The sequence below is a fragment of the Herpailurus yagouaroundi genome, unplaced genomic scaffold (genome assembly GCF_014898765.1).
Source record: "Herpailurus yagouaroundi ecotype Mexico unplaced genomic scaffold, PumYag 254, whole genome shotgun sequence".
Taxonomy (NCBI): Eukaryota; Metazoa; Chordata; class Mammalia; order Carnivora; family Felidae; genus Herpailurus; species Herpailurus yagouaroundi.
Genome location: NW_024412471.1, coordinates 2653509 through 2666226, shown reverse-complemented (window position 1 = coordinate 2666226; position 12718 = coordinate 2653509). Strand labels below are relative to the sequence as shown.

The window sequence follows — 12718 nt, the reverse complement described above, 5'->3', positions numbered from 1 at the left end:
TCACCAGCTGCTTCACTGTCCCCTTTGCTGGGTCCATTAACATAGGAATTCCTAGGGGATCAGTCCTGGCCCCTTTCCCCCTTCCGCCTACTCTATTCTCCCTTGTCACCTCAGGTAATCCCATGTCTTTCGTACCGTCTATGTGGTGATGATTCCCACATTTATGTCTCCAGTGCAGACCTTTCTACCAAGCCCAAACTCAAAATCTCCACCTGTCAACTCAGTATCACCACATGGATATCTCATCAGCGTCTCTAATGTAACACCCAGAAATAAACTTCAGTCTGAGGTCTTTCTCAACTCTTCATCAAGGTGTTCAGGCCAGAAACCTTGCAGTTGCCCTGTTTCCTTTCTTGCTCTTATCAAGCCTTGTCAGCCCTACTTCAAAACATGTTCTAAATCTACCACTTCTCTACCACTGTCCCCTAGTCTAAGCCACCATCATCTCTGTCCTTTGCCACAATAGCCTCTTAACTGATTTCCCTACTTCCAATCTTGCTCTGCCCATTATTCTCAGTTGTCAGGAGGATCCTCTAAATCAAACCTGATTTAGCAGATACTCTCTCCCTAGAGAAATTAGTGCATATGTCCCACACACAAAAAAAAAAAAAAAGACAGGTACAGGCAAAAAAAAAAAAAAAAAAAAAAGGTACAGGGGCGCCTCGGTGGCTCAGTCAGTTGAGCGTACAACTTTGGTTCAGGTCATGAATGTGCAGTTCATGAGTTCAAGCCCTGCATCAGGCTCACTGCTGTCAGCATAGAGCCCTATTGGGGTCCTCTGTCCCCACCTCTCTCTCTGCCCCTCCCCAGCTCCCACTCTCTCTCTCCCTCAAAAATAAATAAACATTTTTTAAAAAGACAGGTACAAGTATTTTCATAGCAGCTTCATTCGTAAGATTCAAAAACTTCAAATGCCTATCAGCCAAAGAATGGTTACATTTAGATAAACAAATCGTGGTATATTCATATAAGGAATACTATTTGACAAATTTTTAAGAGACCGAACTACTGTATACAACAAGATAAAAAGATCTCGCAAACAAAATATTGAGTATAAGAAGCTGGACCAAAAGGAGTACATACTCTATGAACCCATTTGTATACAGTGCAAAGGAAAAGCAAACTTATCTACAGTGATGAAGAAAAGAGAGGCTACCACCAGGAAGTGGAAATTGACTGTGAAGGGGCACAAGGGAGCCCTCTGGGTGCTGGAAATGTGCCAACATCTTGATGATATAAGGTTAAAAGGGTGCATACATATATAAAAATTCACTCCCAACCTAGGTGTTTTTCTGAACATGTTAAACTGCAATTTTTAGGAAAAGTTTTAATGAGATTTTACCACTCCCCTTTCTTTAAATCCTCCAATGCCTTCCCATTGTACTAAGAATTAAATCCAAACTTCTAATCAAGGCCTAAAAGGCCTTGTGGGATCTGGCCCCTGCCTGCCTCCCCAACTCTCTTCCTTGAATCTCTTCAGCCTCCCTGGTCTCCTGCTACAGCTCCAGCATGCCCACTGCAAATCCATCAGAGGACCCTAGCACTTGCAGTCCTGCTGCCTGGAAATCCCTTCTCCCAGATCTTTGCCTTACCATTCAGGTCTCCACTCAAAAGTCACCCTTCAGAAGCAAAAATAATATAAAAACAGGGAGGGGGACGAAACATAAGAGACTCTTAAATATGGAGAACAAACAGAGGGTTCCTGGAGGGGTTGTGGGAGGGGGGATGGGCTGAATGGGCAAGGGGCATTAAGGAATCTACTCCTAAAATCATTGTGGCACTATATGCTAGCTAACTTGGATGTAAATTAAAAAATAATAAATAAATAAATAAATAAATAAATATTAAATTTTTTTTAAAAGTCACCCTTCAGATGACTCTCCCTATTTCCCAGGCAGTATCCTATCACCCTGCCTTATTTTTTTTTTTTACAAGATATCTCTATCTAAAATTATTATTTTTGTTTACTTTTTATTTTTTGCCTCCTCCTACTTAGATTGTCATTTCTAAAGGAATAAGGACCTCATCTGACATATTTACTGCTATATCCCCAATATATACTTAATTTCATTAAGTAAACACTTAATGAAATATTATTCCAAATAAGTTCAATTTTATTACCTTTAGTATATATGATAAATTTCTGCTTACTCCCATTAAATATAAGTGTTGAACTAATAGGTAAATAATTTGTTTCAAAGAATATAATTTAATTACCTACTAAGAGTTGCCCCATTTTTAGTCTAGAATTATTCCTATCCCTAGACTCAGCTCTTCTCCACAATGGCTTATATTAAGTGTGGAAATAAGACTATGGCCCAGGAGGTGATAAGTGGGTATGTGGTTAGCCTCATTAGAGCATTTACCTGACTTGAGCACTTTTCTCACTACTTTACATTGATGAACTCACCCCCACCTCCACATTAACCCTATGAGATGGTCACCATTTACAGATGATGAGACTGAGGTACTGGATGGTTAAGTAACTTGATATGATCACACAACTCAGAAGTGGCAAAACTAAAAATGGAACCCAGGCAATATAGATTCAGAGACCTAATGCTTTTTTAATGCATCCATTTAAAGTATGCAGTTGTGGAGCGCCTGGGTGGCTCAGTCGGTTAAGCCTCTGACTCTTAGTTTCAGCTCAGGTCATGATCTTGTGGTTTGTGAGATCGAGCCCCAAGTCAGGCTCTGTGCTGGCAGCACAGAACCTGCTTGGGATTCTCTCTCTCTCCTCTCTCTCTCTCTCTCTCTCTGCCCCTCCCCTGCTTGAGCTCTCTCTCTCGCTCTCAAAAATAAATAGACATTTTTAAAAATTAAAAATAAAAAAATGAAATATACAGTTCTATGAGTTTTAACAAAAGTATATGCCCATGTAAGCACCTCCTTGATCAAGATAAAGAACATTTCCTTTGCCCCCCAAAATTCCATTGCCCCTGCAGTCAATATCCCCATCCCTGGCAATTACTGATCTCCTTTTGGTCACCATACATTAGATTTGTCTTTTCTAGGGGTGCCTAGGTAGCTCAGTCAGTTAAGCATCCAACTTTGACTCAGGTCATGATCTTGCAGTTTGTGGGTTTGAGCCCCATGTCAGGCTCTGTGCTGACAGCTCAGAGCCTGGAGCTTGTTTCGGATTCTGTGTCTCCCTCTCTGTCTGCTCCTCCCCAGCTTGTGCTCTGTCTCTGTCTCTGTCTCTCTCTCAAAAAAAAATAAACATTAAAAAAATTTAAGATTTGTCTTAGACTAGAGCTTCATTTAAGTAGATTCATACAGTATATGGGTCTCTGGCTTTTAGAGCTTTCCAGGTGTTTTAACCACTGCCTTATAAAGCTTCCTAGTGTAGCTTCTTTGCCCAGTTACCCATCAGCCAACCCCCTGTATTCTATCACTGCTTCTACCCACCACACTCTAAGCACAGGAGATTGTCAGGATGGGGAAACTGAGGGACAAAATGGGGTCAATGATAGCACTTCTAAGATACCATAAAGTTCCAGTGAGAGATGCTAACAATTGAAGCAAAAAAAGCACAAAAAAAGCTCCTATCCTTTAGGAGTTTATAACCCAGTTAAAGAGGGATTATCTTATAAGAAAGCTGGTTAATAGCAAAGGAAAACATTCATTCATTCAACAAGTATCTATTCAGTAAATATAGTATAACATGACTATGCAACTGGCTCTAGAATTCATGCAGATCTTCGTTCAAGTATTCCATCTATCATTTCGTAGCATGTGACCTTGGTCAAATAACTTAATATCCATTTCCAGATCTTAAACTGGGGGTAATAACAAAACCTACCTCGGGGGGTTGTTACAAGGATTAACTGAGATAAACATTTAGTACAGTATTAAACACTTAGTACTGGCATATTAGCAAGAGTTCGGTAAACATTAGCTGTTACTATTTTTACAATTATTATATATGCCAGGCATCTCGGGTACTCTCGGGAGATAGATTAATAGAATGAGATTCCTTCAGGGTTCTTGAAGAGATTCAGTGTAATACAAGGATACTTAGATTGGGATCTATGAACCTTATGTAATTTTTGCTTCAGGATATTGGAAATACAGGCATGTATGTATTTTTCTTGGATAAGGTCCACAGTTTTTGTCATGTTCTCAAAGGGCTGTCTGGGGCCCACAAAACATTAAGGACCAATGGTCCCACGCATTCTCAATGGGAGTGGTATCCGCCCCCCCCCCCCAAAGGGGACAAAAACTGGTTTGGGGAGCAGGAATCTTAGATATTACAATGGTTTGTGTCCCTCCAAAGGGCCCTAGTACATAAAAAGATATAGAGCACATGGGCACCTGGGTGGCTCAGCGGGTTAAGTGTCCGACTTCAGTTCAGGTCATGATCTCACCATTGGAGAGTTCGAGCCCCACATTGGGCTCAGTGCCGACAGCTCAGAGCCTGGAACCTCCCTCTCTCTGCCCTCCTCCACTTTTAAATAAAAATTTAGAGAAAAAGACATATATAGCATATCTGTGATTTAAAATTTCATGCGGGGGTAGGGGGCAATTTGAAAACAATGTCTCCAGCCGTGGTGGTAGAGGGGCAATGATTAAAAAAAAAAAAAAAAAGTGGAAAAACCCTGGTTTAGTGAATAACAAACAGTTGTGTGAACTGAAGTACTAAAATGTACCAGGAATACTGGGCCTGCACAGAGAACCTCTGAGCACCAGTATCTGCAGGAGCCAGGGGCGGGAGAGCTGGAGGAGAGTCTGGGGGAGTCAACCTCATTGACTGGAGGAGGCACTCAAAAATTAGTGTTGAATGAGTGAAAGCTCCAAGATTCTGCGAATGAATGCCTGAGGAAATAGTGGTTCCAAAGAGAGACGTGGGGAATTCAGCAAAGGCACTAATTTACTCCTCGACGGTGTGAATTCATCAACATGCTATCAGATAAGAGCCAAAAATACCACACAGGAGCTTATATGAAAAAACACGCTAGAAATCTTCAGCATAAGGGTAACAGTCCTTGAAGTCCTCACCAAGGATCAGTTAGAAGTCAGTTCATTTGATAGATGCCATGGAGGCAGAAAGGACACAGGAACTGAGACAAAGCCTGCTACCACCTGGGGCTGCTGGAGTACTGGCTGCGGGCACCTGGGCTCGGAGCCAGCGGCCAACTATGCTAGGTCCCAAGTGCCTCGGCTTATGACCACATCAAAGTAACTGCACAGCAGTGCTGTTTGAAATGAAGTCAATTAAGCCCATTACGATTTAGAAGCCTGGCATCCTTAGCCATTCATTGTGTGAAATGATCACGTGGAATCTTCCCCAAGTTTTGACAATGCCCACTAGGTGACCCCACTTGCCTGTGCCACAATTCACCTGAAAGTCAACATATGCCAAACCTAATTTACCATTTCCATCCCAACTCCCGGGAAATTCTTCCTGCTGCATACTCTCATCCTGATTCCACTCTCCCTTTCCTCCACTATATCCGATCTAACACCTCACTCTATTCTTTTGCCTTCTAGAATACCTCCCCAGTGCATCCCCACCTCTCCATCGGGCTTCTATCACAGCCCTCGAGGACTGCATCTCTCCCTAAATTACTGCTGAATGCCCTGCTTGGCTCCTTGCCCGGTCTTCTCCCTCAGATCTTTTCCCACCACTACCACAGTTCTAAAACGCAAATCGGTCACTCCCTTGCTCAAATCCTCCCTGTGGCTTTCCCTCATGGATAGCAGCTTCCCAGCCAGTGTGCCCTGCCAGTGGTGCTCGGAGGGCAATTCTCTCAGCACTCCGGGCCGCTAAGCAGATCCCAGGACGGCTAGAATTCCTGAGCCAATAGCTTCCAGCCCGAAGCAGCCTCCTCCCTTTGCCTCAGTGTGCTGTTTCGAATGGTTCTGGGCCACACGAGAAAGGGCAGAGAAGCCCTATCAACAGGAGCTCCCCAGCTAGCTCCAATGCCATGCAGCTCTAGTGGATCACTTGTAGTGCTGTTGACCAATCTCGGCTTCTGCTCGGGAGCATCCAGTCCACCAGGAGGGAGCTTCCCCTTCTTCGCCCGGGAAACATCTACCCTTCCTTTGACATTACATCTGAACTTATCACTCTTTTTTCTGGAAGTTTTCTCGGATTTTTCATGCCAGGATACCCTTCCTCACGCTCCCAGAATATTTTGTGTCGTAATAATGGCACGTGTCAGCCCACTGCCTTGGTAACACCAGAACAGAAGCACTCTGCACATCTCTGTATCATTCAGCTGCCACTGGCAGGTCTTATAGGTACCACATCATGTGAGTAACAATGGTGCAAGAGAGGGGTGCCTGGGTGGCTCAGTCGGTTAAACATCCGACTTCGGCTCAGGTCATGATCTCACAGTTCGTAGGTTTGAGCCCCACATCGGGCTCTGTGCTGATAGCTCAGAGCCTGGAGCCTGCTTCGGATTCTGTGTCTCCCTCTCTCTCTGCCCCTCCCCAGCTCACACTCTGTCGTCTCTCCCTCTCTCAAAAATAAATAAACATTAAAAAAAATTTTTTTTAAGAATGGTGCAAGAGAACGAGAGGGCCGGATGCACTGTTTCTTGCCTAGACATCAGCAAAGTCCATCGTCATATAGACCAGAAAGAGAACTTTAGGAAAGTGGTGACGTAAGAGGATTAAATACAGCAAAGAACAGAAAAGGGGCCATTGGATTTGGTCTAATTACTCAAAGTCTCTGAAGACAGATTTCCATGGGATGGAAGTCAGGTGTGGAAGGACTGAGGAGGAAAAAAATAGGAGTAAGATCCAAATTCCTCATTCATGATGTCTGAAGGGAAAGCATGGAAGAAAATGTAGGTTTACCGAGTTCCAACGGTCCCAATTTCAACAGTTTCGCAATTATGTAAGACATTTATGTACATAGTGTCGAAGTAAACCAAGTTTAACATAGTATGCTCAGAGAAATCTAGCTCCCCTCCCCATCCCAGTGTATGAATTTCCTTTTTGGTTTATCTGGTTTTTTTTTTTGTTTTTTTTTTAATTTTTTTTTTCAACGTTTATTTATTTTTGGGACAGAGAGAGACAGAGCACGAACGGGGGAGGGGCAGAGAGAGAGAGGGAGACACAGAATCAGAAACAGGCTCCAGGCTCTGAGCCATCAGCCCAGAGCCTGACGCGGGGCTCGAACTCACGGACCGCGAGATCGTGACCTGGCTGAAGTCGGACGCTCAACCGACTGCGCCACCCAGGCGCCCCTTATCTGGTTTTTTTAATGTAAATAAATGCGTATGTTAGATGAGGGAGCATAGGACATTCTGTTCTGCTTGTTACTTTCTTCCCTTAATGTATCCTGGAGGTCTCTCTAAAACAGTAGGTAGTCTTCTCTCTCCTTTTTACCGCTGCTGTGTAGATTTACCAAGTTATTCAACCAGTCCCTGACCAACAGAGAGCGGTTTCCAACCTACTACCATTACAAGCAGGACTGCAGTGGATGGCTTTGTGCATGTTCCTTCCTGTTTTTGCCAGCATTATCTCCAGGAACTTCACCTCTGTTCTCGCTTCATATTCATAAAAACCCTATGTCACGGGTACTTAGGGTTTCCAGCTTATAAGCTAAATGTAAGCCTTAAAACATAGAATAAGCATGCTCCCTCCTACCTTACCATTCTTTTCCCAATATACTGATGTCTCTTCTTAGAGAAAACAGAGAAGTTATTTTGCCGAGGAAAAGAGCACAAAGAATAAACAAGGAGTTTAATTTTATTTTCTCTGTGCATTTGCAAAACACTTGGGACCAACATAAAAAAAAAAAAAAAAAAAACCCCCTGTTAAAAAAATTAAAATTTAAAAAAAAAAAAAAAAAAAAGGCCTGAGAGGGATTAGTGCCTTAGCCCTAAGGAGCTACAGCAACTTGGATTGGTCCAAGGATTTGAAAAAATATTGGGAAGATAGAACAGGAGGCAAGAGAATGAGAAATTACTGAGGAAGAGGGCCTCGAAGTGGGCCACGAGGGGGAACTGGAGGCCGGGGGGTGGGTCTGGGTGGAGGCAGGGGGCCCCGCTGGTAGCCGTAGGGTGGGGGTCGTGGAGGCCCAGTGTACCCGTGAGGAGGCATCAGTGGAGGAGGCCCACGCATCCCATGTGGAGGCATAGGACCTGGGTGACCTGCACACAAAAAAAGAAAAGTTGACTGACTTCAGCAACAGTTGGGAAACAGGTACTAGTTGATGTTGGGAGAATGTACAGAGAAGACTGGCAGGGACACCACAAGCAGAAATGTAAATAAAAGAAAGGGCAGGGGACAGGAGCGTGACAAAAGAAGCTGCAAGAGTATGACATTTGAGGATGGGGGGGGGTGGCTGGATCCTACTCACCCATGGGAGATCCAAACGGAGGCCCTCGAGGGGGCATGCCCATTGGAGGAGGTCCGGGATGAGGCATTCCAGGGGGTGGTCGGGGTGGCGGCTGCCCCCCAGAGCCTGGGGGCCCGGCATGGGGGTGTCCTAAGCCATGAGGGCCATGGTGAGCCAGCTGCATCTGAGACATCCCTATGAGAAAAAAACAGACACAAAGAGAAAGGAGACAAAAGGCATACAAAAAGCAAAGAAAAAGAGAACAAAATAGAGAAAGACATGATGTCAGGAAAAGAAGAGTATGGAAAATAGGGCTGGTACAAAGTGCCCTTATCCTCAACCCCATTCCAAGGTTACAAACAAATCAACTACCAACCCACCCACCTTGCTCCTTCCACGACTTTCACAGTATCACGGTGCTGCAGAAGTATGTAACGAACAGAGTGACGACAGGATTTGGAAAGGTAGCAGAGACACTGTCTGAGCAAAGATCTAATTCTAAAGAGTAAGTAAGAATTTTTCAAGTGGACAACAAAGTAGACTAGAGCATCCCAGGCAGGACATCAGCATGCGCCAATCACAGAGCCATCAAACAGCACAGTATGTTTGGGGAAAACCAGTAACTCAGAGAAATGCAGAGCAGCAGCATGTAGTCATGGGAGTAATGAACAGGCACCAGATCACGAAAAGCCTAGAATGCCACAGTGATAAGTTTGAGTTTCACTCTGTAGATAAAAAGGAGCAACAGAAGAATTTTGAGCAAGGGTATGTGAGCATCTGTGTTTTAGAATTACTCTATGCAAGTGGATCAAAGAGAAACTGGAGGCAAAGCATGAGAAAATTACTACAGTAAATCAGGTGTGAAATAATCAGTACAAGAGGGCCTGAACTAGGGCACTGGCAGTGGGGCCAATGCCAGAGATATTAATAAGACTTGGTATCTAGAGTGGGGTGACAGGAAATGGTTTAAAATGGCTCTCAGATTTCTCAATTAAGCATTTGAAAACAAAGAATACTAGAGGAAGAATAGGTTTGAAGACAGGGGTAGAAAAGTGGAGAGGTCCATCACACAGCAAGACTAAGGGTCACAGACCAGAGACACTTATCTAGGAGGCATCAGTGTACAAGTAATGGAGCCATGTGGAGAAGAGAACCGAATATAAAAACCTAGCTACGTGGGGAGAAAAAGAAGCCTATTAAGGTGACTGAGACTGAGGAGTCAGAGACAGATGAAGAATCCAATAAAACCAAGAGACAAGATTTTCAAACAGGACAACATGCCCAATTTCAAGTATACCAAAGGGCAAACCAGATAAAGAATGGAAGCATCCCCTAGATTTGGCAATTAGGTCACTGCTTTAGGGTAGAAATCAGAGAAGAAAAATGAAGTAAGTTAAAGGGAAGGGCGCCTGGGTGGCTCAGTCAGTTAAGCATCCGACTTGTGCCCAGGTCATGATCTCACTGTTTGTGAGTTTGAGCCCCACATCGGGCTCTGTGCTGACAGCTTGGAGCCTGGAGCCTGTTTCAGATTCTGTGTCTCCCTCTCTCTCTCTCGGCCTCTCCCCGCTTGTACTCTGTCTCTCTCTCAAAAATAAATAAAACGTTAAAAAAATTTTTTTTAAGTGAAAGGAAAAAAAAATCAAGTACAGTTGCATCAGAAAAAGTAAACAGGATGATAGTTGTTAAAGTAAACAGAGAACAGTATTTTGTGTTTTATATGAAAAACTGAAGAAAAGTTGAGCTCTGAGGCTATTATTATCACTGTTGAGGGACAAGGACAGGAGCATAAGTGGCAGTAAAGCCCCTCTGCCAAGGCCATCCCTCCCTTTCCCAGCAAAGAATACCCACCTGGATGGGGCATCCCACCTGGTGGGAATGGGTGAGGATGTGAGTGTCCATGTCCAGGATGTCCAGCCCCTGGGGTTCCCGCTGATGGTGGGCCATGTCCTCCGGCCCCAGGAGGCATAGGCGGCGGGGGCATGGCTGGGGGTATCCCGGGTGGAAGGGCTCCAGGAGGCGGCACGGGGGGTGGGAAGGACCCAGGAGGAGGCATGCCTATAGAGAAAATGGAAGAAAAGTTAATGACAGGGAGAAGAGAATGTCTGTAGAGCCTGTTCCATCTGGCCTCTTCAGGCAGGAAAAGCTGTTTCCCCTCCTCCCAGCTCTTCAAAGTCAGAAGCAATACTACACAAGTCTGAACAACAACTTCAACCTCCCGGAGAAACTCAACAGCCTTCTTCCCCACCACGACTATCACCCCTCAATCCCTCTTTCTTCACCTACTGACTCCACATCCCCCTTCATCAGGTCCTTTGTCCTTCCTCCTGCTCCACCACCACCATACCCCAAACACAAGACAAAAGTATTTTGAATAAAAGCATTACCTGGTGGAGGAAGCCCAGACCCCAGTGATGACACCACAGGATTGGGGGCAGAAGGAGGAGGAGGTGCGTCTGCAAACAGCTGATGAGGGCGGTCGGCCTGGGAGAGGGGGTTCTGGGCTGCCAGAAGTCTTTCAGCTGCAGAGCCATGGCGTTCGCCCTTGGAGTCCTTCTTGAAGGCATAGGACACAGTGATAGGGCGGTTACAGAGATACTGCCCATTCATGGCCTCAATAGCTGCATCCGAAGCATCAAATGAAGCAAAATTAATAAAGGCATAACCTTTGGAGTTGCCTGTGTCAGGGTCCCGCATAATTTTGGGGGTTTGTAAGATGACCCCAAAGGCGCTGAAAGTATCATAAAGCAGCTTCTCATCAATCTCTGGGTCCAGGTTGCCAATGAAAATGTTGGCCCCCACATCCAGGTTCTTGTTGTGAGCTGAAGCTTTGTTCACCCGTATTGGTTTCCCATAGAGTTTGATCATGTTCATGATCTTAATGGCATAGTCAGCATCTTCCTCACTCAAGAATTCCACAAAGCCATAGCCTGGGAAGTAAAACAGCGGAGATTAACAACTTAAGTGATTCAAAATGGGGTATAACTCATTCACCTTCCAAACCACAAGAAATAACGACTTTGTTTCCACTGGGAATGGTTCCAGAAACAAGCTGTGGGCTACGCTTAAAAGAATCTGCAGGGGCTCCTGGTGGCTCAGTCGGTTAAGCATCCAACTCTTGATTTTGGCTTAGGTCATGATCTCAGGTTCATGAGTTTAAGCCCCCCACTGGGCTCTGTGCTGACAGTGTGGAGCCTGCTTAGGACTCTCCTCTTTCTGCCCCTCCCCTGTTCATGCTGGCTCGCTCTCTCTATCTCTCAAAATGAAAAAAAATGAAAAAAAAAAAAAAAAAAAGAATCTGCGGAGAATTCTTTCCAAAACATCTATAAATAAATACTGCTGGAGCCCTCCACCAGCAGTTTGTCCCCTCAATAGATAAACGCACCTCTTGTCATGTACTCACCTTGGTGCTGACCTGTGACTCTATCCTTTGGCATGTGGGTGTTGACTACTGGCCCTGCCTGGAGAAATAGCTCCCACAGCAGTGGTTCGCTAACCTTCTCGTCCAGGCCTCCCACGTAGACAGTGGCATCTAGAGGATGGAAGCAGGTTAGGCCAAGTATGAAAGAATGACAGGAAGGAGATGACAGGCGGAGGAATTGGGAGTGGAGATGGAGTATAGGAGCAAAAAGAAAAAAAGAAAATTCGGTTAAACTCTTACACCTCCCTTTCCAGGAACTAAAAAGCCTTCCGAAAGTTAAAGGTTCTGCTACAAATTCTCTTGGTGAATTGTTTTGTTTTTGGTTTGGCTTTTGTTTTTTGTGGGGCTTTTTTGTTTTTTTGGGTTTTTTTTTGAATGGGGAGGGAGAAGGGATTGGGCACAGACAGCACCACCCCTACAGGCCTCAGCCTACACTCGGCCACCCTCCCTCCGGCAGGCACGGGGGCCGGTCTCGCGTCCTCCGGGGGGGTCCGATCTCCTGCCCAGGCGAAAACACTGCTGGCCCTAGTCGATGCCTGCCAGCCCCCGTGGGCCTATTCCGGGTTCATCCCCTCCAATCACCCTGGTTCCGCTCGGAGATCGGCCCGGCCGCCATGGCGAAAGAGCTCCCGCCGTCTCCAGGCAGCGGTCCCGCCTTCTGAACTCTACTTCCACTTCCGGGGCGAACGCGGACGTGAGGGCAGTGGGCAGGGCCGCGGCGGGGGAGGGGCCGGAAGCGGCCGCGGCCATCTTAGGAACGGCGGAGACTTCCCGCGATTCGGTGGCCGCCTCCCATCAATGGCCCTGCGAGGAAGTGCACGAGCGGGCGGTGAAAGCGAGGGAGGCGGGATGCAAATGCTCAGACCCTCTTAAGGCAGTACTGGACGCTAAAGGATCACACTGCTCCCAAAAATGGAAATTCAAAAGCTGAAAGAACAAAACTTTACTTTTTTATATTTTGTTGCCAAACGATCCTTCTTTGTTCCCCAGAGGAGGGTGTCCTGAGG

The 12718-nt window shown here is 45.5% G+C and overlaps 1 protein-coding gene across 2 annotated transcripts; it reads right to left on the bottom strand.

Moving 5' to 3' along the window:
* Window positions 1-7842: 7842 nt before the first annotated feature.
* Window positions 7843-12409, bottom strand: SF3B4 (splicing factor 3b subunit 4). 2 transcript variants are annotated; one of them, XM_040461059.1, is made up of 6 exons: window positions 12294-12409; window positions 11694-11822; window positions 10678-11220; window positions 10142-10348; window positions 8315-8488; window positions 7843-8105 (listed from the first exon to the last, which is right to left on the bottom strand). In XM_040461059.1, the coding sequence occupies exons 1-6, from the start codon at window positions 12325-12327 to the stop codon at window positions 7918-7920; spliced, it is 1275 nt and encodes a 424-aa protein (XP_040316993.1). In that variant the 5' UTR covers window positions 12328-12409; the 3' UTR covers window positions 7843-7917. The 2 variants fall into 2 exon arrangements, with proteins under 2 accessions (XP_040316993.1, XP_040316994.1); XM_040461060.1 differs by having other exon boundaries at window positions 10160-10348.
* Window positions 12410-12718: the final 309 nt, after the last annotated feature.

Coding starts and splice junctions, on each gene's coding strand:
- SF3B4 (XM_040461059.1), bottom strand. CDS start 12,327: ATGGCGGCCGGGCCGATCTCCGAGCGGAACCAGG. Junction 11,823..12,293: donor GATCTCCGAGCGGAACCAGG/GTGATTGGAGGG, acceptor TCCATCCTCTAG/ATGCCACTGTCTACGTGGGA. Junction 8,489..10,141: donor AGGTGGGATGCCCCATCCAG/GTGGGTATTCTT, acceptor TTTTTCTCATAG/GGATGTCTCAGATGCAGCTG.